The sequence below is a fragment of the Neophocaena asiaeorientalis genome, unplaced genomic scaffold (assembly GCF_003031525.2).
Source record: "Neophocaena asiaeorientalis asiaeorientalis breed wild unplaced genomic scaffold, Neophocaena_asiaeorientalis_V1.1 scaffold114, whole genome shotgun sequence".
Taxonomy (NCBI): Eukaryota; Metazoa; Chordata; class Mammalia; order Artiodactyla; family Phocoenidae; genus Neophocaena; species Neophocaena asiaeorientalis.
The window spans coordinates 12360540-12386685 of NW_020173116.1; the positions used below are offsets into that span (position 1 = coordinate 12360540).

A 26146-nucleotide genomic window follows, 5' to 3' on the forward strand; every position below is an offset into this window, starting at 1 on the left:
TGCTTCCTAAGCAGGCGCGGCGGGGGGAGTCTGCACGGGTTCCCGCTGGTTCGCGTCCCGCCCGGGGAGTGGACGTGTGTGCACGACGCGCTGGTTTTATGACGGTGATAATGAAGCTCTGCGTATCCTGGGGATAAAGAGCCCGCCGCCCATGCTATTGGAGGGCTGGAGGTAATTGAGATAATGAGCTTCACCTGAGGAGTGGTAGGGGTGGGCCTAGGTGGTAGCGCCGGCTTCGGTGGGAAGATGCGCGGACCGAGGGCCCTAGTTGGCTGTGACTGACCTGGAGAAAGTTCCTTTGGCCCCTCCCGGTTTCGGTTTGCCCCCTTGAAACACAGGAGGACATAGTGTGGACCAGCCTCCTGGAGTTGTAAGGATTCTACAAAAGCCGCGAGCGCTTTCTCTGGGGCCTGCGACGGGAACTCATATCTGGAACATTCGCTGTCCTTTAGGCAAGTTGGAGCCGCCTGGGTTTGAGGTTTTCCATCGCAAGAGGGCAGGGCTTCCACCAGGGGCGTAACAAAGGTGCTACTGAGAGGAGAGGAGGCCGTCATATGGACGTTTGGGCCTCCAGGTGCTACCAACCCGTTAGGAAGCAAAAGGGGTACCTCTCCTGGCTGGAGTGATGGAGCCTGGTTAGCGAGGAGAAATTGGGTGATGTGTGAGGAGTGTGATGTGTGATGTGTGATGGAGTGAGGAAGGACTTTATGTGGAAAATTCCAGAAACATGGAAACAAAAGAAGATAGAACTCTGGAAAATCAGTTCCTGAACTCGCGAAGGAAGAGTTTCATCCTTGCATGAAGTAAAGACCCCTGACCAGCTTATGTTTAGGCTGAGGGCAAGTGAAGGAAGAAATAAGTAGGAAAAAAAAAATCTCAGTTTTGGAATCAGTGTCTCTTGTTATTCCTATAATAGCTGTTTCCAGGAATAAGTTGATTAAGGGACACTTAGTTTCAAGCTTCATCTATAGATATGAAATTTTATATGTTAATTGTCATGCTGTTGTCAATTTGAATTAGGTCATTAACATTACTACTGTTTCTGAAATCTCTAGAAAAGTTTTCTCCTTTAGATAAAGAACCTTGGCAAAAAAAAAAAAAAGAAATAGGTAGCAAAAGAAGGAAGCCATAGATATCAGCTAGGACCTTGGGCCCGGGCCCAGTACAGAAGCTTTGCATATTTTCTCTCTGTTATACATGTGGGTGTTCGCGTATGCTAATCTTCTTCTGTCTTCTTCCAAGTGTAATTTTACATACAAGCAGTTGGAGCCTAACTTTACAATTTAGTCTTTAGGTAACAGAAAATGTAGTAAGACTGACTGAATCTGAGGAGTAATTGAGTAATGTATAGAGCCAGAATGGGTGCAACGACCGTTGAGACTTTTTTTCTTGTGTTAGGTGGAAAAATAGAGTTGTTTTATGAAAATTGAAATGTGAACAGAAGGATGCATTTGGAAGCTGAGTACCGAAGAATGGACCGTGCCAGTTTTCAGTTTATTGCTCTTAGCTCCAGATACACGCCTTATTGCCCTGCTGTGTGACCCTGGAGCTGGACCCTGTAAACGTATCTCCTTTGCTAGGTGGCATGATGTTAAACTCTGGCAATAGACCATGCTGAGGGACACTGCATGGGGAAGGAGCTTCTCTTCCAGACTAGTGTGCTGTGTGTGGTAGCCATGAGAATGTGAGACACTTAGTGTTCCTTAGCCCCCAGCAAGGTTCAGTGGCACCCATACAGGCGGCAAGTTCAGTGGGCATCGCAGCTGCTTTCCAGGGGAACCTCCCAGGTGCCCCAGCAAGTAACTTCCTGGCCATTTCCATAGGCACCCCTCTGGTGGCTTCCCAGTGAGTTTCATCAGTTTCCCAGCTGAATGCAGTAGGCAAGCACAAGATATAAAAGACATCTGTATTTGATAGAAAGATGTAAAATTGTCCCTATTCATAAACCACATGGTCATCTATGTAGAAAACACTAAGGAATCTACAAAAAAATGTACTAGAACTAGATCCCAATGGAGTTAAACTAGATAACAGAAAAGTAGCTGAAACACTCAGAAATATCTGGAGATTAACAGCACAGTTCTAAATAATGCATAGTCAAAGATACACTCTCAAGATAAATTAAAAAAAATATTTTCAACCAAATGAAAGTGAAAATACAACTTATCAAACTTGGCAGATGCAACAAATGTGGCACTTGGAAATTTATAGCATTGAATGCATATGTTAGAAAAAAGATCTAAAATCAATAATCCAGGATTCCACTGTAGGAAACTAGAAGGAGAGCAATTTTACTTTCTTTGTTTAGAACCAACTTTCTGATCTATATCACATTCCTTCTTCCTGAAGAACTTCTTTTAACATTTCTTATCTTATGTGCTGGCAATGAATTCCCCCTGTTTTTATTGTATGACTAGGCTTGTTTTTTCCTTTACTTTTAAAGGGTATAGAATTCTAGAGTGAGATGTGGGTTTTTTCTTCATTCAGTCCTTAAAAGATTTCACTCTATTGTTTTCATCCTTGTATATTATCTGATGATACGTCTGCTGTGTTCTTCTGTAGGTAATTTGTGTTTTCCCTCTGGCTGCCTCTAAGATTTTATCTTTTTCTTTGATATTCAGCAGTTTGAATATGATAGGCCTACTTGTGTGCTTTTTCTATTTTGGTATTAATCCTGCTTTATACTGTCTGAGTTTCTTTGATCTGTTATTTGCTGTGTTTCTCATTTAGGAACATTTTCAGCCATATTTCTTCAGATACTTCTCTGCCCCATTTTCTGCCTTGTACTTCCGGGACTCCAGTGATGCAGTAGCATGACCTAATGCTATTACCCATTAGACCTTGAATGATGTGTTCTGTTTAGTTTTTTCTTTCACTCTTTTTTTCTTTTCATATTTCAGCTGGGATAATTTCTATTGATCTGTCTTCAAGTTCACTGATTCTTCCCTTGTCTGTGTTCAGTCTGCTGATGAAATTGTCAAAGACAATCACCATCTCTGTTATTGTGTTTTGATATCTAGAATTTGCATTTGATTTTTTTCTTACAGTTTACATTTCTGCTGAAGATGCCTATCTGGTCTTAAATATTGTCTACCTTTTCCAACATAATCTTTAACATATTTATCATAATTATTTTAATTTTATTGTGTGATAATTTCAACATCTGTGTCATATCTGGGTTTGGTTATGACGATTGCTTTGTCTCTTCAGACTGTGTTTTTTCTTTCTTTTTTTTTAAACAACATTACTGAGATATAATTCACATACTACACAATCAACCTATTTAACATGTGTAATTCAATAACTTCTAAAATATTTACAGAATTGTGCAACCATCACAAAAATCAATTTTCAAATATCTTAATCACTCCAAAAAGAAAACCTGCACATCTTAAGCATAACCCTCCAAACCCCCAGCCCTCCAAAGCTTAGGTAACCACTTATGTACTTTCTGACTCTACATTTGCTTATTCTGGATATTTCAGAATGCATGGAATTATGTAATATGTGTTCCTTTGTGACTTTTTTTCTCTTAGTATAATGATTTCATAGTTCATCCATATGGTAGCATGGATGCTAAATAACATTCATTGTGTGGTTATACCACATATTATTTATTCCTTCATTAGTTGATGGACATTTGGGTTGTTTCCAATTTTTGGATATTATGAATAATGCTGCTATGAACATTTGTGTACAAGTTTTTGTGTAGATATATGTTTTCATTTCTCTCACAGTGGAGCTTCTAGGTCATTTGGTAACTTTACGTTTAAACATGGAGGAACTGTCAAACTGTTTTCTACCGGCAATATATGAGTGTTCTAATTTCTCGACATCCTCATCAACACTTGTTATCTAATGATTGTGGATTTACATTTCCCTGATGGGCGATAATATTGAGCATCTTTTCATGTGCTTATGGGTCATTTGCATATCTTCTTTGAAGAAATGTCTGTTCAGACACTTTGCCCATTTCTAAAATGGTTGTTTGTCTTTTTATTATTGAGTTGTAAGAGTTCTTTATATATTCTAGATACGAGTCCTTTATCAGATATATATACTTTGCAAATCTTTCTCCCAGTCGAGGGTTATTTTTTCACCTACTTGATAGTGTCCACTAATGAACAAAAGTTTATTTTGCTAATGTCCAGTTTATCTAATTTTTGTATTGCTGTGCTTTTGCTGTGACATATAAGAAACCATTGCCTAATTAATGGTCATGAATATTTATACCCGTGTTTTCTACTAAGAGTTATATGGTTTTAGCTCTTACATTTAGGCCTGTAGTCTATTGTGAATTACTATTTTTTGTAAATTTTGCGAGATAAGGAGGGAGTGGGCCATGGCTAAAATGTCAAAGGACTCTTGCTGTTCTTGTCAAAATTTAAGTAGATTTTTTTGAATAAATGTTTCTTCATTTGCTCTTTGCTTTTAGGACAATTTTCTTAGACTTTAAATGGTCAGATGTTTTAAATAGATTTCATGAGTTATACTAGTTTCACCGGGGAATGGATCCGTGGAACTGCCCTGGCTGTCATTCTGGAAGTAGAACTCAGACTGGTTTTTCTTGCTTTTCACATTCCTGTAATATTTTGTTGAAAGCTTGGCATGTTGTATAGGACAGTAATAGTGAAATTATACTATTACATATATATACACACACTTTGCCTCCTGCCAGTCCTTCACTGTGAGGGTGTGTGTTAATCTGGTCGAGAGTGGTCTGAGATTGTAGTTTGTTGTTGCCGTGGTTGCCCTCCAGACACCATACGCTTGACCTTTCTCTAGTGCAGTGTTTCTCAACTACGGTGATTTTGCCTCCTGGGGACATTTGGCGCTGCCTGGGACATCTTTGAATTTGGGGTGTGCTACTGGCGTCTAGTGAATAGAGACTAGAGATACTGATGAATAGCCTACAACTCATAGGGCAGCACCCCACCCTCCACAACAGAATTATCCAGTACCTGATGCCCGTGGTGCCGAATTTCTGTTACAGTTCTAGGTGTATTCCACTGTTTTTTGTACTTGACCCATGTTGGCATGTTGGTGGCCGGCAGGGGAGGGGAGCATTCTCCGATAACTGTGTCTCAGCCAGGCTCTGTCTTAGACGGGCCCTGCGAACCTGAGTCTTGGGGGTGCAGCCTTCACAAATGTTCCCATCCCTCTTTCAGCTGTAGTGCTGGGCCTGGCATCACATATTCCAGCTCCTCTCTTAGGGACAGAGGTTTTTTTTTGGTTGTTTTTTTTTTAGTAGACTTTATTATTTAGAACAGTTTTAGGTTCACAGAAAAATTGAGCATGAAATACAGAGAGTTCCCATATATCCTCTGTATCCACACACACAAACCCAGCCTCCCTGATTATCAGCGTCCTGCACCACAGTGGTATGTTTTTTATAGTCAGGGAACCTACACTGACTGGTAGTTATATCCCCCAGAGTCCATCGCTTACTTAAGGGTTCACTCTCGGTGTTACATATTCTGTGGGTTTGGACAAATGTACCAGGATCTGTATCCACCATTATGGATTCATACAGAGTAGTTTCACTACAATTCTCCATGCTCTCTGCACATTCCTGCTTCTCTCTCAGGGGGAGAAAGTTTCTCCTCCCTCCCTTCTTTCCTTCCTTCCTTTCTTTCTCCCTCTATCCCTTTCTTTCTTGTTTTATTAACCTCTTGTCTTACTCAGCCACAGAGGGTTTCCACCAGTGCCCTAATGTGACAATTTTGTTGCTCTTCCCCATGCAGATTAAGGCTTTTGTTCCATAGGGGAGAGAGGTCAGTGGTTTGGCAGTGCCTGCTTTTCTGCTCTCCCAGCCAATACCAAGATGAGAAAGGATCTCAAGGATTGTTGAGAAAAAGTAAGCTGATCAAATCCTCCTTTATTGGGACCTGCAGGGTCTTCATGCTGACCACACTTGGCCTGTATTGATTCATTAGACCTTTTTTTTTTAATAGATCTTTATTGGAGTACAACTGCTTCACAATACCGTGTTAGTTTCTGTTGTACAACAAAGTGAATCAGCTATATACATACACATATCCCCTCTCTCTTGAGCCTCCCTCCCACCCTCCCTATCCCACCCCTCTAGGTGGTCACAAAGCACCGAGCCGATCTCCCTGTGCTATGCAGCTGCTTCCCACCAGCCAACTATTTTACATTCAGTAGTGTATATATGTCGATGCTACTCTCATTTCGCCCCAGCTTCACCTTCCCACCCCATGTCCTCAAGTCCATTCTCTGTGTCTGCCTCTTTATTCCTGCCCTGCAACTAGGTTCATCAGTACCTTTTTTTTTAGATTCCATATATATGCATTAGCATATGGTATTTGTTTTCCTCTTTCTGACTTACTTCACTCTGTATGACAGACTCTAGGTCCATCCACCTCACTACAAATAACTCAATTTCGTTTCTTTTTATGGCTGAGTAATATTCCAAAATAGGACTTAATTACTCTTAAAAGCCTTTGCACAGCAAAGGAAACCATAAACAAGACAAAAAGACAACCCTCAGAATGGGAGAAAATATTTGCAAATGAAACAACAGACAAAGGATTAATCTCCAAAATATACAAACAGCTCATGGAGCTCAATATCAAAAAAACAAGCAATCCAGTTAAAAAATGGGCAGAAGACCTAAATAGACATTTCACCAAGGAAGCCATGCAGATGGCCAAGAGGCACATGAGAAGATGCTCAGCATCACTAATTATTAGGGAAATGCAAATCATTAGAACTTTTTAGCTGAATATTCTTAGGAACTTACATGCTTGCCATTCTGCATTTCCCCAAAGCTTGGGTCCCTTTTCTTCCCACAGAAGAAAGACAAGTTTTCCTCAGAAACACAAGTTGGTTGATTGTTTACCTGAGACCTTGATTCTCCCATGGGTTCAAGAAAAGTCATGCATTTGAAGTTAGTCTCACCTTTTACTTGCAGAGAAGGTGGCAGAATGCTCTTCCCAGTTCTCTATAAACTCCAAGATGGAAATGGAAGCCTTATTGCTTTTTCCCCATTGTAGTATTTCTTTGACAACTGATGCTGAACTGAGATCTGCCTAGAGCATCTAACTCTTGACTTTATCTCTGTGTTCTGGGGTGACACGTTAAGGCCTCACCCTTACAACCTCATTTAACCGGAATTGCCTCCTCATGGGTCCTGATTCCATATGTAGTCACAGTGGTGGTCAGGGATTCAACAGATGAATTTGGGGAAGAGTAACTAATCAGTCCGCAATAACGAACTCTGCCATAGAGAGATTCAGAGTTGCCTTGATTTTCTCGATGATGAAATGGGGGAAACCACAGCACTTACCACAGTGGGTTGTTGTGGAGGGTAAATGGCTTAATAAGCCCAAAGCTCTTAGACTAATGCTCAGGACAAAGTGAGTGCTGGGTGTTATTATTTTGTCGCTGTTGTCTTTTTTATTATTTAGCTTTTGTGCTATTTGAGTATGCTGATAAGTCCTCCCTTAACCCCTTACCACACGTGTGATTAAATTAAATAGAACTTAAGGGACTTGGCTGAGCAGGACATGAAGAGAAGTCTGTAGCACCTGCAGCGATCAGACCCTCTGCCTGCGTTCTGACTGTAATTTCACACCAATGCAACACCAGCTACTTTCCCCCGACGGACGAGACCCTCAGGGGGCACTAAGGTCACACGGGTGTGTCTCTTCCTGCCTTCCACACTCTCTCATGAATTGGATTGTCTTTCCTTTGAGGTCGACCTGTGCTGGCTCACAGACCTGGGGCTCATTTGAGCTTTTCACAAATCCCTTCTTGGAAAAGTCTTAGGAATGGAAATGTAAAAGTCCATCTTCATCTTTACAAATAAAGAAAGACCCAGTGGCAAAGGTATTTAAGGGGAAGGCAACATCCCCAGAGCCAAGGATAAATAAAAGTGTCTTTCTCTAGCTTAAGACTCAAGTCAAGTGTGCAACTTTGACAACCAGGAGACCAGAGAGGGGAACCTTTTCATTCACAGGCTTCTGGTATATGGAATATACGTGTACCCTCAGAAAGAAATACAACGAGACAAAGGGATGAGTAAATTAAATCAAAATTATAATCGTTAAATGTGTATTTCTTTATATAATACATTCCTATGGTTACATAATTTTCATTTCTATTTTCATGTATCAGAAAATTTCCCCTTTGTCCTCAGTTTTGTTTCTGAAATGTTTTTTTCTGTGTTGATTGCAATTGAAGGCAGGTTTTTAAAAAAATAAGTTCCAAGTTTTTTGTGCCTTTCAAGAGTTAATGCACTTGAGTGCACTAAGAGTTCTTTATGGGAATTGAACTTGGAGCTAGGCATCGGACACTTTTACAAAGTGAAAGATATTTTTGTAATATAACTCCCTTTGTTTGAGTTACTTGTGTAAGTAGCTCTCAATTTAGTGGAGTGTAAATTGCCCACATTAATGAAGTGAATGAGCCTGTGGATCCTGATACAGTGTGTTCAGCATAAGCTATTTATCAGGACCTTGGTACTTTGATGGCACCATCTTAGTTAAGGCTGTTCAGCATCATATCCTGTGAAAATAGAAAATCCTTTCACTACAGTATTTGTGTGATATAAAAATCCCAATAGCAAATCCTTGCTCTACAATATTTGCATTATATAAAAATCCCAGTGGACCAGTGGACCATGGAATGCAATTTTTTACTGTGGCCAGCAGATGGCAATGTTCAACCCAATTTAATTCAACTCAGTAAGATTGCTACTTGGTCAGCTAAGTTTTTACTGAGCACGTACATAAAGCATTGTGCTAGGTGTTAGGGATGTAGCAGTAAACAAAAACAGAACCTCTTATCATCCCCAAAGAGTTTATTTGTTGTTCCTGTACTCTGTGTAAGATGAGAAGGCTTGTGAAAATAATCTCTTAAAATTCCAGATTGTGGTCCTATTGTCCTATTGTTGGATGGGGGAGGTAGCAGGGAGGGTGACACACGAGAACCAAGAACCGTAACACAAAACAGATTTACAAAGGTCATTAGAGTCACAGAGACATATAGTAATGGTTCATGGGCAGGAAAAATCTGTTTCAATAGTGATCAAAGGGAAAACAATTAATTTTAGGGTCATCATTTAGTCTATTGTCTTGTGTCTAGGACTGTGGGCCCACAGTCCCTTATATGTAACCTTGAGGACCTTGTATGTAACCTTATACGTAACCTTGAGGGCCAGGTGTATTTAGAACTCAGAATTTTGAGGATTTTGAAAAAGTAGCAACATGCATATACCGTACATCACTTAACACCCCCCGTGGAACCTGGCGAGCCCTGTAATCCAACACATTCATGCTTGTGAAGTCAACTACGTAAGAATTCACACGATAGCTTATGTGCGCCCTCGTGCCAATCAGGTTTGCTTTGCCAAAAGCTTTTGGTTTTCAGAAAGTTTGGATGTTGGAATGGCAGATAAGTATTGTGGTTCTGCAATATTTTATCCTAAGACAAAAAAGAATCTACCCGAAAATCTCCAAAAAACCACTCCAGTTTTCTGAAAGTTTGATTTGTATATTTGTTTACACATTTGTTCAGCACTTTTGGATGGTGAGCCATTGTTGTGTTTTTTTCAAACTAAAGTGAACCAGAATTAATTTTTTTGGAGAATGTTTAGATAGTTTCATTAGATACTTTGAGATAATTAAGACTATTACAATATCAAGATTAGAAATTATGACCTTAGAAAAAAATATTTTGCTCCTTATCACTCACAAATTAAGCATGGTTTGGGATTTCTGCTAAGTTTTAGTGTATTTATCGATAAAAAAGCACAGTTAACTAAATAAAAAGACATTTAATCAAAATAGGCAAAGCCTTCCATTGTCTATGGTCATCTAGCCTTTGGTTGTCAAGTTTTATTTAATCTGTTAAAAAAAAATTTACCACACCACCTTGGAATGCTAATGATCTTTGTATCCTCAAGATTTTGAAAGGTTGACTATAAATTTTTTAGATTGAAAAATTAAAAACATTTTTGCCATAATTTCTCTCAATGACAAGAGACTCTAAAGGGGATGCTATTTCCAGGAAGTCAGGCGGATTGCCAAGTGAAATTATGACAGTAGAAATAATCATAATGACGGGAAAAAAGGCAGGGATGAACAGAGAATTCATGGATCTTTCAGAATGGCAAAACGCAACTGATACATGGTGACTTCTCATATCTGATTTCACAAAGTGTCTATGTTTGTTTGCTTCACTGTTTAGTCTTTATGTTCTCAAAAGTATTTGAAGCTGCTTACATAAACACATACAAAATAATAGGTTAAAAATATGTGTGTGAGAGAGAGAAAGTCAGGGGCACACAGAAAGGAAACTAAGGAAGTCAGGGTAGGGGAGGGAAGCAGGAAGCTGGGACATCACCTTTTGCACATTTGCCCCTGAGCTTTCCAGGTACCAAAATGAAGAAAAGTACTCTCAGTGCCATGAGAATTAAGCTCGTTGAGGGTAGAGAGCACATTTTATTCACTGTCACGGTTCTAGGACACAGCACCCTGTCTTAGAACAGGCAAGTGATATGCATTTGTCAAATGAATCAAGTATAGTGTCTCTAAGATGAAAAATAACAGTAGTGCTCTGTGGAAACACAACACTTTTCTAGCATCCAGAAATTTCCTCCAGGTCTTCATAATGGGACACTGTAGATGTTGGGACCAGTGTCCCCAGTAACATCTTGAAGGATAATGGGGCAGATTGTCCGTGGGACATTTGTTCATTCATTATTAATTTATTCATTGAACAAAATTTCTCGACCCAGTTTTTTTCAAGACACAGGAACTGACAACTGTCTAGAAGGGCAGGAGTGTAGTTAAATATATGGGAAAGTGGTATAGGGTGTATAATACAGTCTCCTTGGAGAGTGCTGATGGTAACTCAACACTTAGAACATACTGCACACCGTAGCATAATGGTGAATGTTCGTGGAATGGATTAATGAAGAGTTCACCAGCTAGGAGGAAGAGAAGGGACTTCTCATCTGAGGGGAGCAGAATGGCCAGAGATTTGGGGAACTGCTGGTGACCTAGGAGGGAGGATGGTGTGTATGGGTGAGAGGAGGGCTGGGAGCCCTTGGTGAGAAGTTAGCCTGTGGGAATAAACCTGAGTCAGATCTGGGATGCTAGCATCGGGAGTTTTATTTTCTTTTCTTTTTAAAAATATATTTTTTTCATCAAGAATGATCCCCAGCTAAAGGCAGGATAGAAGAGAAGCCTAACGTGTGTGATGCACCAGCTCGTCTGATGCACGTCCTCTTACTTGATACCCCCGATCATCTGCTGAAGCGTTGTTCCCGTTTTCCGTATTAAAAAAACTCAGAGAAACCTGTCCTAAATACCTCCCTGTTCATTCATTAAGACAACACTCAGTGCATGCTAACCACGTGCCAGCCCCACCTCCCGCCTAGGCAACCCTGGGCGGGGGCGTATGTCACTGCGCTTCGGTCTCCTGGCTTGTACACTGGGAGTCGTGAGAATGAACAGGTTAACAGACATAATGTCTCAGAAGAGTGCCATCCTTAGGGACGGTGGGAGGGAGGGAGACGCAAGAGGGAGGGGATATAGGGATATATGTATATGTATAGCTGATTTACTTTGTTATAAAGCAGAAACTAACACACCATTGTAAAGCAATTATACTCCAATTAAAAAAAAAAACCCTCAGAGACTCAGAGAGTTGAACCATTTGCCCAATATCAGTCATCTGTGAAAGGAAAGTCCACCTCTTCTTAATTCAATGAAATACTCGTTCTGAGATACCAGTAACAAGGGAGAACGTGGGAATGAGAGCTGGTCCCTGCAGTTCCTGTTCTTGTCCCAGGTTCACCAGGTCCTGGAGGGTCATTTCCTGGTTCTCAGTCAGCCACGTTGCCTTCTCATGGAGCCTCAGGGATCCAGAGGACAGACTGAAAGTTATAAACAAATTATTGTGAATTGCCTTTGGCAGTGGGACCCCATGCAGAGCTCTCTTTGCTTACCTCTGGCCTTCTACCTGTGACCAGCAACATCTTTAACTCCTACCAAGAAGACCTTTAGATGCTGAAATTCCCACCCAAGACATGGATTATTTCATATTCTACCTACTGAAGACTTACTTGTACTCAAGGCATCTAATATGCTTGGGATGGTGTCTGCTACACAGTAGATGCTCATGAGTATTAGTTATTATCATTCACCTCCATTTACATTTCTGACCATCAAGGTCTCCCACAGGATTGAACCTGAGACACCATGCTTATGCTTGTGCTCTTGCAGATTCACTGTGACAAGCATAGCAGCGTAAAACAGATTCAGTATTCTCTAAAGGAGTGGGCACGTACAGTAGCAATGGAGTTGTTCTATTATAGGATTACTGTGAGTTGAGGTTGGTGCTAAGGTATGTCTGTCTCCCCTCATCATCTGGTCTAGAAAAGAGGCTGAAAGGGAAAAGATCCAACGTCTGAATTTGTAAAGAGATCATGAGGACACAGCAGCTGTTTAACAATCACCCTGGAGTATAGACAGTTTTTTAAGCTGCCGAGAGAACTTGGGGAAGAGATACTGAATGATTGTTGGGAGCATTTTAGGAATCATGGTAAATTAGGAGTTTCAAATGGTAGACAAATGGTCCGGTTTTCTAAAGAAAGATACTTTTTGACCTCTGGATAGTTCTATTTTATTTCTAAATAAGAGTCTACTATGGATTCTTTTTTTTTTTTACATCTTTATTGGAGTATAATTGCTTTACAATGGTGTGTTAGTTTCTGCTTTATAACAAAGTGAATCAGTTATACATATACATAAGTTCCTATATCTCTTCCCTCTTGTGTCTCCCTCCCTCCCACTCTACCTATCCAACCCCGCTAGGTGGTCACAAAGCACTGTGCTGATCTCCCTGTGCTATGCGGCTGCTTGCCACCAGCTATCTATTTTACGTTTGGTAGTGTATATATGTCCATGCCAATCTCTCACTTTGTCACAGCTTACCCTTCTCCCTCCCCATATGCTCAAGTCCATTCTCTAGTAGGAGTTATCTACAGAGGAAGCACAGACCCTGCTAAAATCCACTTCTCCAAGTTTCACAAACAGCAGGCCAGATCAGAGCCATTTCTTCTTGATGGATTAGCAGTTGGCTAGCTCAGGAAGCTACGTATTTGTATTACAGCCAAGAGTCCTAGTACAAATGGATTTTTCTTTTTATCTTAGTGCCCCTTGTGTGTCAAGCACTGTGAGAAGCACTGAGGATAACTGAGCTAAAGGAGTTCAGTTTGATGATGTCGGAAGTAGTCTATGATATCTTTCTCGAATGGTTGGAAACAATTAGATTGGTTACATTAGTAGCTGCTTTGATAAATATACATTTTGATAATGATACTTATACCTTTTTGGATACACCAAAACATGGTGAAAAAATATTAGTTGATAGACCTCATCCAGAAAGACGATTTTTTGTTTGTGACCGAAACCAAAATTGAGATGAACTGTAGCAATAATAGATCCTGCACTCTTTCTACTTATTTTAACAATCCAGTTGTTTGTGTGTGTGTTTGTGAATGTGTGTGTGTTAAAGATTTAGTATTAATGCATAGATTTTTACATGTCATTACAATATAAATAAAATAAATACAACCTTCCTAAAAGGATTCCTCTTCCTCTGCAAACAACAGCATTGTCACCTACAGTAAAGCTGCAAAACCACAACCACAGTCGTCTTGGGAGGGTGTGTGTGGCTGAGCAGGAGGCTGTGACTGGGGCGGCCAGAAGCTTATTGTAACCTTAGGTACCTCATTCTGAAGAATCTTTTTTTCTCACTAGCTCATGAACTCCTCAAGGTCAGGCCCTGCGTATCTGATAAAATGCGTGGACCCTCGCAAGTTCTCAGTAAGCACTTCTTGAAGATGCATTCCCCCGCCCCCAACAAAAACCCCCTTAATTTGATCTTATATTGTATTAATTATAGAACAGCATCTTTGTTAGTTTCCTATTGCTGCTGTAACAGTATAACAAATTAACACAAAGTCAGTGGCTTAAAAACAACTCAGATTTACTATCCTGCAGTTCCAGAGGTCAGAAATCCCCAAAGTCAAGGTGTTGGTAGGGCAACATTCCTTCCTGGAGGCTCTTGGAGAGAATCTGTTTTATTCCCTCTTCCATCCTCTAGAAGCTGCCCACAATCCTTGGCGTGTGGTCTCTTTCCTACATTTTTAAACCAGCGACTCTCCAACCCTTTTTCTGTGGTCACATTTCTTTCTCTGAGTACTGTCAGGAAAGAGTCTCTACTTTTCTTTTAAGGATTTATGTGATTAGATTGGGTCAACCTGTATAATCCAGGATATTGCTATGTAAGGTAACACATTCACAGATTACGTGATTATATTTAGGATTAGGGTATGGACATCTTTGGGAACCCGTTATTCTGCTCATCACAGCATCCAAATAAGAAAGGTGGTGATATTAACTTCGTTAGATTCTACCCGGAATATTTCGCTATGCCTCACCTCAATCAAATACTTGCAGATTGTAGCAAAGAATCAGAACAGCAAGGAGATTGGGAGTTGTTCCAATCTAAGGGATGTTTAAAGGAATGGGATGTTTAGCTTAGAAAAATGAAGACCTATATTAAGGGGTGGAGTGGGGTTTGAGGGAGGCACGAAATGATTGCTTCTTCAAAATATCAGAAAGCTCTGTCATACGACAGAGTTTAAACGTGCTATACAGCCTTGGAGGACAGAATACGATTAAGACTGGAACCTTTAGGGAAGGAGTTTGGGGCAGAAATTAAGGCAGAGCTGTGGACATTATTGATGTCCGTAAATGAAATGGCTGAAAATGGCATGGCTTGTTGATCTGCAGAATCTTATAAAGGAGATTTGAGCATTAGATGAGGGATCAGCACAGATGTACTCTCAAATTCCATTTAACCCTCACAGTCACTGATTCTATGACTTAGTGAAGTAAGAAAGAGAAAAACAAATATCGTATATTAACACATATATGTGGAATCTAGAAAAATGGTACAGATGAACGGGTTTGCAAGGCAGAAACAGAGACACAGATGTAGAGAACAAACGTATGGACGCCAAGGGGGGAAAGTATGTGGGGTGGTGGTGGTGGGATGAACTGGGAGAGATTGGGATGGACATACATACACTAATATGTATAAAATAGATAACAAGAACCTGCTGTATAAAAAAATGAAATAAAATTCAAAAAAAAAAGATTCTATGACTTAGAATTCCATTCATGACTCTTGGGCACTTCTGATTGCATATAGCTGGAGCTGGTCAAGGCCCTACATCCTTACTAAGGAGTTGTCTTTTTGCCCTTGCGAATTTCATTATCTAAGGATCTATCCCATGTCAAACAGAAGTGGTGAAGGAAGTCGGTAGAGTTCAGATGACTCTTGAGAAGTTGCAGTGACCCGTGTCACAACTGGGATTATAAAAAATAGTAGCCATAGAGACTGAAAGTTTTAAAATATTACACAAATACTTAAAAAAATGCTCTCGGGCATGTTTAGACATGGAACAAAAACGAAGTGAGCTATAGAGGATAGACATGAAGAAAGTATAGATTCATTGCTATTTGGTGACTTGTATGGGTATCAGGTAAGATCCATATTTTGAGGAGGTTGAATATTTAAAATGAAGGAAACAAAAAGTAGACCATATTCTTTCATCCTAATCCAGAAAGTAATATATTTTTGAGGCTTTTTTTTCATTAGTCCACTTTTGAGATGATTATTTGGAATAACTTGTACAAGATCTGGGAGCTGCTATATATAAAGTGCTGTTTTTATGTCATAGTGTATGCTACATAAAAGTATTTTTTTCTACTTTAAGTAGTTTGTGTTACCATATTCTTGATCTTTTAAATACACTTATGAGTGTATAAGTTAAAACCTGAATTGTACTTGCTGTTACGTTAGATCTGTCAACCCACTAATTATTTTATATCCCACAAATATCCAAAAAGGATTAAGATATTAATTACAACTTCAGTTATATCCAAGAGAGGTCTTTGTGGTTCTTTATAGCTGCGGTTTATATATCTTCAAAGAGAGTCTTCAGTGTCTTTGGATTTGTAATGGTCATTCTGGATTAAGAGGAGCTTGTTCAGACACTTAAGACTTTGGGCCAGTGCCGTCAATGACCTCATACCATTCCGTCTTCTTTCCACTTCTATGGATTACCCAGCAGCAGTAACGATGATTCTGGCTAGCTCCTGATACTGCCCTCCACAGTCAGGGGAAGGTCAGTTATTTTTTGATCCCCATGGGAGAGAGACAGCTCCTCAATCAGTATCCTAAAATAGTCAGCCATTCTCAGCTGCTGGGCTGGAGTCCCTCCAGGGGAGAGCAAAGGCAATACAAATCCACCGGCTGGGTGCGAGTGCGAAGCCACCAAAACAGAAGCTAAGAGACACTTCTCAAGAAGATTCTGCCTATTCAAAAATCTTTATTCTTTTTGGTTGAGGAGCTAGGTGTTAGCTATTTTTTATTTTCTTATTTTATTTAAAGGGAAACCAGTGAATTGAAAATGAGACTAAATATTGCCATCTTCTTTGGGGCTCTCTTTGGTGCTTTGGGGGTTTTACTCTTTTTGGTGGCTTTTGGATCAGATTATTGGCTTCTTGCGACTGAAGTGGGAAAGTGTTCAGGTGAACAGAATGTGCGTTTCTTCTTCAAAATATTGTTGTACTCGATAGTAATGAGCATAGCTTTATGTATCCTCTTGAAATCCGAAAATGGTAGTGGAATGTCTATTTCTTCATAGAAGAGATATGTAGAAAGCTACTGATCATCATTACTTAGGAAAAAATACATTGCTTAAAAAATTTCCTGGAGGTAACTGTTTAGATTATGTTCCTTGTGTTGACGGCAAGTTACTTCATTTGCGTTCTGTACAGATAGAAAACGTCACTTTCCACCATGAAGGATTCTTCTGGAGATGTTGGTTTAATGGGATTGTGGAAGAGAATGATTCCAATATCTGGCAGTTCTGGTACAGTAAGTGGAATTCAGCTTTATTTTCCCCCTTGGCTTTAAAATAAAAGTGAACAGTTTCTCATTTGGTGCATGTCACTTATAAAATAGGATTGGATTCTTAGTTGTAGAATCTCAATAGGATATCTTCCAAATGTTCATAAAGTGATTCCTTTTTATTAAGTAGAAATGGCTATAGGAATAATTATTTTATTCTCTAACATGAAATTGGAGTCTGAATACTTATGGCAGAATTGAATAATCCGCTGTTTCCTTGCTCATGTTTAAAATATACCAACCCTAACAAACAAAACAGATATTATCTATAGTATTTTTTTCGAGTGTCTATTATTGCTATGTTGCGAATAAATGCTTTTATTTCTTTTGGCTATTTGGGGGGGCTTGAAATCCCAAGTTTAAAAATCCAGAATTAAAGATGTATTATTTTATATTAATAGCTTCAAAGTTTAAAAAAATCTTCTTTATAACAAAACAGTGATCAGCAGTGGCAGATGAAAGCTTGCTCTATTTGGGCTTAAACCAAGTTTGTGGGCAATATTAAGAAACGCTTTGCTTTTGATGTTTTCATTCTCTCATAGAAACTTTAAAGTTCTTTTTTGAAGTAGAATAGCTCCTTAAAAATGTGATGCATTCTTTCAACTGCTTTTTCTATATTGTGTTAATCTTTGAAAATCAATTCACTGAAAATAGCTAGCCTTTATCTTACTGCATCCAGCAATGCAAGAACTGTTTATTACCCTCAGACTTATTGTGGGTTGAAATTACCAGTCTTCTTATCAAAATGCTCCTGTGATAAATCAAAGTATGGTATTTAAACAACAGTCAAGATCATGGAATATAACGTACAAATATGAGATCACAGAAGACGAGTCAACGGTAAATGGCATATGTAAAAGGAACAAAGTAATGATGAAATGGCATTTTGAGAGAAATATTTCATAGAGTTTCTGATTGTCATTTGAGGGAGGAGAATAAGCCTGTGATCTGCCAGTGAAGGTTATTTAGACTTTGGTAAAGTGGAGTAGGTCAGACTTTGCAAGAGGAAGAGTTTGCCAAGACTTAGAGAAGGGAAGAGTATTTTACTCCTTAGAGGGTATATGATGAAATCTTCAAGGTTTCAAACAACATTAAAGTTCTTTCTTGTGGTTTCTTCAAATGCTAAAAATGTACTTGAATTATTAACTTGTATGGTCTATCATTTACATCTTTTCCCTGAAAATAGAATATAGAAGAAATTTTCTATTAATTAGAACCAATAAAGGTTAAATCTAAATTTATTAGATTTTTAAATGACTATTTTTGGAATACGTACTATGTGCTAGGCATTATGTTAGGAATTGGAGAATATAGTTGTGAAAATGAATGAAATCTGGTGCTTTCAATTTTAGGGTGATATTAAGGGCGTTCTCTCCCTTGAATTAGGTCATGAGCTAGATGTTTTAAATGAATCCACTTTCCAGGTCCCCTGTGCTTTATTTACCATATGAGGTTTTTAAGGAAGTTTCCTCCCTTATTCAATAATTCTCTGAATTTGTCGATCTAACCTATAGTTTTATTTTGCTTGTGTACCCCCAGATCCTGTATTTCTCTTCTGTTAGGAACAAACCTTCACTCAGCTTCTCAGTAACAAATGCCTTTTTTTGTTCTCCTTCCTAGCCAATCAGCCACCATTGAAGAACTGCACGCATGCTTACCTGTCGCCATATCCCTTCATGAGAGGAGAGCACAACTCGACCTCCTATGACTCTGCAGTTAGTAAGTACCTCTTTCCTCAAGGCCCCTGAGAGGGGCCTTTCTTTCTGAAAGATGCCCACCACAGCATTTCTGTGGGCGATTAAAAAATAATTTAACATTTTTAATTTCAACATGTTTTTTGATATCAGTCTGTTATATATAAAATAATAAGATGCCGTTTTTCAAACACCATTTATAATCTTAATAAAATACAACTTTGGTCTAAAATTAAAGCCATTGTAATTTGCTTTCTACTTATAAAGATAATTTTTTTTAAAGTGTGTTTTCTGATATGAAAGTAGTGGTGTACATCAGGAAGAACTGCTCCTTAAGATGTAAAACTGGTCTTACAATGGAAAATATTGTAATATACACCCTGATTTTAAAACATTTTTTTGCAGTTGTTACATATAAGAATATGATCATGCTACTGTATTTCTACAAAATGACTGAACTTTGCTGTGTGTGATATCCCATAGAAGAAGTAGAGTCTGATGTCATTAACTGGGAGTCATGATTACCTGAATCCTTTCATGTTTTCATACTATTTTTTCTATAAAAATATATAAACTAAGTTTCTATAGAAAGTACACAATATATATTTGTGTACACAAATCTAATTTTAGAAAGTACATAAGCTCAATATGTCAACTTTATTCTCAGCTGGTTTCATGAAGTTTTTAATATTGTTTATCCAAACCTTAAAACTAGGGTTGGCACAGAATTTACCAATGTCATAAACAAAGCCAAAAAATATCTGTTTTTCAAAGAAGATACTTAATATATTTAACGTTCTGAATAAATGTGTCTTAGTCAGGATTCTCCGGACAATCAGTAGGGGATTGTGTGTGTGTGTGTGTGTGTGTGTGTATACAGAGAGAGAGATTGAGGTTGATTGGTTGATTGATGGCGAAATTTTAAGAATTGGCTCATGCTGTTGTGGAGGCTGGCAAGTCTGAAATCTGGGGCAAGCCCGCAGCTGGAGATTCAGATAAGACTTGAGGTTGTGGTCTTGAGTCTGAACGCTGGAAGCTTGGGTAGAATATCTGTGGTGCAGTCTTGGGGAGAGTTCCTTCTTCTTCAGGAAACCTGTCTTTGTTCTTAAGTCCTTCAACTGATTGGATGAGGCCGACCTCCTCCTTCTGGAGGATAATCTACTTTACTTATAGTCTGCTGATAGTAAATGCTCATCACATCTAAAAAAATACCTTTATAGCAGCATCTAGACTGCTGTTTGATCAAGCAACTGGGCACCATAGTCTAACTAAGTTGACACATAAAATTAACCATCACAGAACTTAATGAATTTTTACATCATTCATCCATTTTCTCATCTTTATATAAAATTTGTATTTCCACACATTATAATTTTGTTCTGAGTTTGTCAAAGGATGTAGCATCTGCTTATATCACAGCATTAACATGACGTTTTATGGAGCGGGTGTGGGTCTGGATAGGAAAAGGGGTGAGGACGCAGCTGTGCTTGTCCACCAGGCTTGCATGTGCTCAGAGGGTCTGTGGCTGTCGGCCTTGAAGCGTGTGCAGTGGGGATGCTTTTCCCATTGAAAACCTCATGAGGCACCTCATTCACACTAGCCAGACCCTCTTACATCGTGGATGACACGGACCCTCTCACTGATGAGAGAACAGATGGCGTGGGAAGAGCAGGATAAGCCATTTTTTTTAAAAAGAATATTTATTTATTTATTTATGGCTGCATTGGGTCTTCATTGCTGCGTGTGGGCTTTCTCTAGTTGCGACGAGTGGGGGCTGCCCATTGTTGCGGTGCGCGGGCTTCTCATTGAGGTGGCTTCTCTTGTTGCAGAGCACAGGCTCTAGGTGCGTGGGCTTCAGTAGTTGTGGCACGTGGGCCCAGTAGTTGTGGCTCGCGGGCTCTAGAGCACAGACTCAGTAGTTGTGGTGCACGGGCTTAGTTGCTCCACAGCATGTGGGGTCTTCCCAGACCAGGGCTCAAACCGTGTCCCCTGCACTGGCAGGCGGATTCTTAACCACTGCACCACCAGGGAAGTCCCAAACCATTTTATCATATACTACAAAAAGTTACAAAACAGTTACATTACAAAAAATTAGGAAAATGGTACCCCTTCCTTGTCATTCTTTCTGGAACATTAGGTATTTGCATAAATATTAGTATTGCTGTTGTTGATACTCATATGTTGAGGTCCTGTGATAAGATAGGTCTTGTAAGTACCATATATTTAAAAATGAATCTACATATTTGAAAAGTTTGCACCTCAAGGAGATAGTGGAGAACTTGAAAAACAAGGTAACGTTATCTGTGCATAATAATTACGTTGGAGAAGGATAGTAAATGCATGTCAGAAAAATTACACCGCAATTACATTCGGATTATTATGTGGCATTACATATAATTACTGTGTCATCTTTTGAATCTACTGACAAAACCGTATTCCATTTTGTTTAAATTGTCAAACTCCTCTTCGGCACACATATTGTAACTCCTTATTCACTTTAAGCAACTTTATCAAACACTCTAAGTAAAAATGACTGAGGTGGGAAGAGGTATGTCCTACAGCAGAAATACTATATGCAAGTTTCGTTTATCTTCATAACACTGTACAATGATATGTGACATTATATTTGGGTGATTATTTTATTGTTTCCTTTATCCAAGAGAAGGACATAGATTTCATCAAAAAGATTCCACCCGATCGAAAGTGTGCGCTTCCTGGTTAATGAGGCCACATAGACTTCACTAGACTTCAGAACTACTCTTTGGCTGCACAGCTTCTTAATTATCAGGCATTATACATTTGCCAACTTATCTTAGGAAAGTTCAAAGTATTGTTTGTGAAATCTGATGTATCGTGGGCTGGGAAATTATTGGTAAAATGTCTTTGTATTCTCCTGATTTTTTACAGTTACAGTTAGCCAATATTTGAAATCAGTGAAAATGATACAATGGTGGATGGTTTATCTGGAAAGTCTATTTTAGAATTATTGGATATTACTGATGAAATTATTCTTTTTCATGATAAGGAGGCTGAGACTCAGAGAAACCATGTGATTCTGTCTTCACACAGCTGATCACTGGCAGAACTAATGTAAGGTCCAAGTCTCTGGTTGTTTATTGATAACCTTATAAACTACAGTGAATGAAAAGGCTGATTTTAGTTCTTAGTATTAAATCTTTTTAAGTGTAAGTCTTTTAGTTGGATCTCAATAAAAGAACAAAGTAAACTTATGTTGGCTTTTTCTGCCTTGCTGTCTGATCCTGACTTGTGTATACAGTCTGGTCTAATTCATTGTTTCCTTTATTTTTGTCTTAATCTCAAACGCATACAATCATGGTTCAAATCTAGTCATTTGGATGGTTGACCAAGCTTAGAGGGGGTGATCTAATTCTCAGAATTATTTTCTGAGCTAGGACTGCGTGCTTCAAAGTCCATTAAACAATTTCATTACTTTTTGATATGTCAGAATTTAGATTTTCTGGTTTGTTTCATGCTTAAATTCAGTCATAGTTCATTAATTTGGTAACATTTGGTGATGATGTACTGAATGTGGATTAATTTTCAAGGTAACTCAATCCTTGAGTGAATCAATCATTTCTTTTTGGTGTCCCCATAGCCTTTGATCACACCCATTGGAGTGCTCCTTGTACTTAACTGTAGTTGTTTGTTTACTGGGCTTCTTAATTATTTATTGCAACTCCCCAAAGGCACAGAATGTAACCTACTCAAATTTATATCACCAGAGCTTAGTGTAGCGCCTGGTCCCCCGTCCCCACTAATACTTGGACTAGACCAGGTTCTCCTTTATAAAAACCATGCTTTAATGTGATAATTTGTAGCACAAATTTTAATCATTTACTTGCATAATTATTTTGTTCATGTATTGCTTCTCGATTCAACTCTAAGCTCCACTGCTGTGATGTCTTTTATGTTTGACTCACCATTGTATCCACTGTAGACTGACTATTTTTGAAGAATTAATATTTCTTGAGAGTCTCCACTAACTGTGCTGTACTCTGGTGCTGGTACTGATGCCCTGAGTAACTAATGATGTGTGTAGGAATTTTTTAAACCTTACTTAAATGGACTGTGGTTACTCTTAAAAAATTTTTTTTCATACTTTTTGTAATTTTTTAGGTCTTCAACATTGTTTCACGTGTCAGCTGTCCTTTGCTTTTATTGTCAATATTTATTTATTTACTTTTCTTTTCTGGTCTGTTCATCCTTCACTCATAAAAATTATAGGGTAGGGCTTCCCTGGTGGCGCAGTGGTTGAGAGTCCATCTGCCGATGCAGGGGACACGGGTTCGTGCCCTGGTCCGGGAAGATCCCACATGCCACGGAGCGGCTGGGCCCATGAGCCATGGCCGCGGAGCCTGCGCGTCTGGAGCCTGTGCTCCACAACGGGAGAGGCCACAACAGCGAGAGGCCCGCGTACCGCAAAAAAAAAAAAAAAAAAAAAAAATTATAGGGTGCTGTGAATGATGTAAGACTAGAAGCAGGAAAGCAGCTAGGCAAGATATTAGTCAGCAACACATCAAGCTGGAAGTAGCAGAAAACAAACAGCAACTAAAACACAAGGGCTATTTTTCTCCCACAATAAGAAGTTAAGAAGCAGCTGCTATAATGATGCTGTCAGGGACCCAGGCCCTTTCTACCTTTTCTTCCACCATCCTTGGCAGATGGATAGCCCCTGTCATGTTCTTCTATGTTCAGAAGAGCAAACATGTCCCTAGAATTCTCCAGTAGATTTCTACCAATGCTTTCTTCATCGGAACTGTGTCACATGGCTTTGTTGGGCTGGGATGTGGAGTTGTTTGCTTTCTAGCCTCTGTGGCAGAGGAGGAGAAGGGAGAAGGGCTGGGAGTGTTGATGGATCAACCTAGAGGAGCCTCCTCAGGGGACCAGCATCGTAATCCTGCCTGGAAGTTATCAGGGCAGGACAAGGGTGAGGCAGCAAAGGTGAAGAGGGAGTGATGGAGAGCAATGATATTTAACGAGTTAAATGTAAAACTTGGTAGCCAAACAAAAGAAAGCTGGAGGAATCTAGGACGATGAAGGAATTGCCTTTTGAACAAGGTGTAATTCAGTTTAAACAACATACAATCAAGGTAATACGGTCACTTTCCTCCAGACAATAAATATTATTTTAGTGTATTTCTTTCCAGTCTTTTTTTACGTGCATATTATACATTGTTTCAATCATTATAAATGCAAATGTATGTCACTTTTCTATGTTTACGTCAGCACATATGTCTCCATATTTGTGCCTAATAGTTTCTCAGATTTTAAATGCTAGTTGCTACCTCCACATTAAATATAATTTTATGTGTATTATATTTGTCATAATTTGTTTTGGTTCTTCGGATTATGTTTTCATAAATGTGAATGGTGGTGAATCAAAAGATAGGAATAAAATTGCATTATCGTTATTGTGCCAACGTACCAAATTGCTTGCCAACCAGCACTGAACTGTGAATTATTTCAAGAAAATTTGGTAGGGAGGATAGAAATGTGAGAATCAGGAGGAGGTGGCATGTTTTGAAGTGGAGGATGGGGATTTAGTTTGGATTTAGACACAGTAAATTTGGGTTGATGGTGGAATACCAGTTTGAAATAGTTCAACAAGTAGCTTGATGTGCAGAACTGACAATTAATTTAAAAGACATTAATTAGCACAACTGTTAATGATCAGGAATTGCAGACATGGTTTTTGATATCAGATATAATCTTCAAGAAAAAATGTCATAGGAAAGAAGATGGTAAAATACCAGTTATACGTAGGAGAAGGAAAGAAGCGAGGACAGTCCAGAAAGGAGAAGCAGAAAGAGGTATTGAGAAGCAAGCCAGTGGGCAGACTGGTGTGTCGTCAGAGGGGCCTACACAGGTGAGAGTCTTGGGAAAGACGTGGTGGTCCTCAGTGCAGGTGTAGAGTGAATGAGAATTGAGAAGGGGGCAAAGAGGAATTGGATAACATGCTGATAATGAAAAAGTTCTGGTGGCCCCTGGTAGCTCCCTCCCCACCAAGGACCCATAAAGAGGCCAATAAAGTCAGCTCCTTTGAAATATAAACCCACAGGCCCTGCTGGTTTGGCCTGAGACTTCCAGACCTTCTGCTCTGTGTCCCACTTCTGTGCACGGCCCATCCCCTTGGGTGGAGCCCGAGGGCCCTGCTGTCTCTTCGCGGCAATGCCTTTCCCCTCTATTTTCCTGGGCATTCTGTCACCTGATCCTCGTGAGAGCCAAGCCCTAGCGCAGGCTTCCTCCTCTTCTCCCAGGAGAGGTCAGAAGGCGGCGATCCCCCTAAAGGGGGGCAGAGCAGCGTGATGATAGGAACGTGAAACCTCACACTGGGTGTCCACGGGGGGCGAGAAGTGAGGAAGTGGAGACCTTTGCAATTAGCCAACACTGGGACTTGGAATAGCAACCAGAAGAGCACAGCCTTGCAGAGAGCACCAGGTCCTCACAAAACCATCCTGCGCTTCACTCTACAAGGCGAAATAAACCATAAAAACGAATGCCCTTATACACCACAGCTTTAAGCAGCAAATAAACGAATTGAGATTTGAGTCAAGAGTTAATATAAATTCTTAAATAATTGCGGAGACACATCAGCATGTCATAGGAATCTAATCACATCGGGATCTCCACGTCCCAACTCTACTTACAAATCAATTATGCTAGTGTAGCTGGATCTTACGTTGCAATTTTTTTGTGTTCGTATGTGGTGATTCTGGACATTGTTGTAAATTCACCAAATAGTTTTAAATACTTCTGCTCTGCCTTAGTTGTGTGGAAAAAAAGAGCATACTCTGCAAAGTTTAATGGAAAATACAATTCGTCTTTTTTTTTTTTTGTCACAAATGTCAAGTACCTAGATGTTTGGAAATACCTTAACATTCACTTAATTTCCTACTGTTCATTCAGACATTTGGGATCATGCAGCCATGATCACGGACACAGAGTGATATTTCAGGGGGGCTATACTTCCTGGTTTCCTGCTGACTTTTCATCTGTGGCCCCAGTGTGGGCTCTCTTGTGTTCAGGTTAAAGTGCTGCCCCCGGGGCAGCTCGCTCAGGCTTCCCAGGCTGCAGCTCCTGAGGGTACAGTTGGCTTTTCAGTTCCAGGGCCCAGCATCTAAGGATTGGTTGGCAGTTTATGTAAATCCCTCCAATAATGGGAACAATTGCTTTCTATAAACAAGACTGGTTATTTACAACGGTGTGGGTCTGCTTCCCTTCACAGAGGACAGGCTGCAGCCTTGACAGAAGCTTCTGGTAACATCTGTGGAGCTGTCAGCCACACTCAGAAGTAGAAATCCCCTCTAATGGTAGGGCACCTCCTGGTGCTTAGGCCGGGGTTTCTCAGCCTCAGCATGTTGACATTTGGGGCCAGATGACTGCTGTGGGAGGGATGGTCCTGTGTGTTGTAG

At 39.7% G+C, this 26146-nt stretch overlaps 1 protein-coding gene across 4 annotated transcripts in view; it reads left to right on the plus strand.

Annotated features, from left to right (window-relative positions):
- The first annotated feature begins 5 nt into the window (after positions 1–5).
- Positions 6–26146, plus strand: part of TMEM182 (transmembrane protein 182) — a 224632-nt gene continuing 198491 nt past the window's right edge. For 2 of the 4 annotated variants that reach the window (XR_003003084.1, XM_024743658.1), the window contains exons 1-3: positions 6–171; positions 16887–16986; positions 18640–18738. Coding sequence is in view for 3 of the 4 variants with exons in the window: in XM_024743658.1 (XP_024599426.1) it covers positions 18696–18738 (43 nt within the window). In the remaining variant the exon portion in view is untranslated. Of the gene's footprint in view, positions 172–16304; positions 16649–16886; positions 16987–18639; positions 18739–26146 lie in introns of those variants that run through there. The other 2 variants (XM_024743657.1, XM_024743659.1) reach the window with 2 other exon arrangements.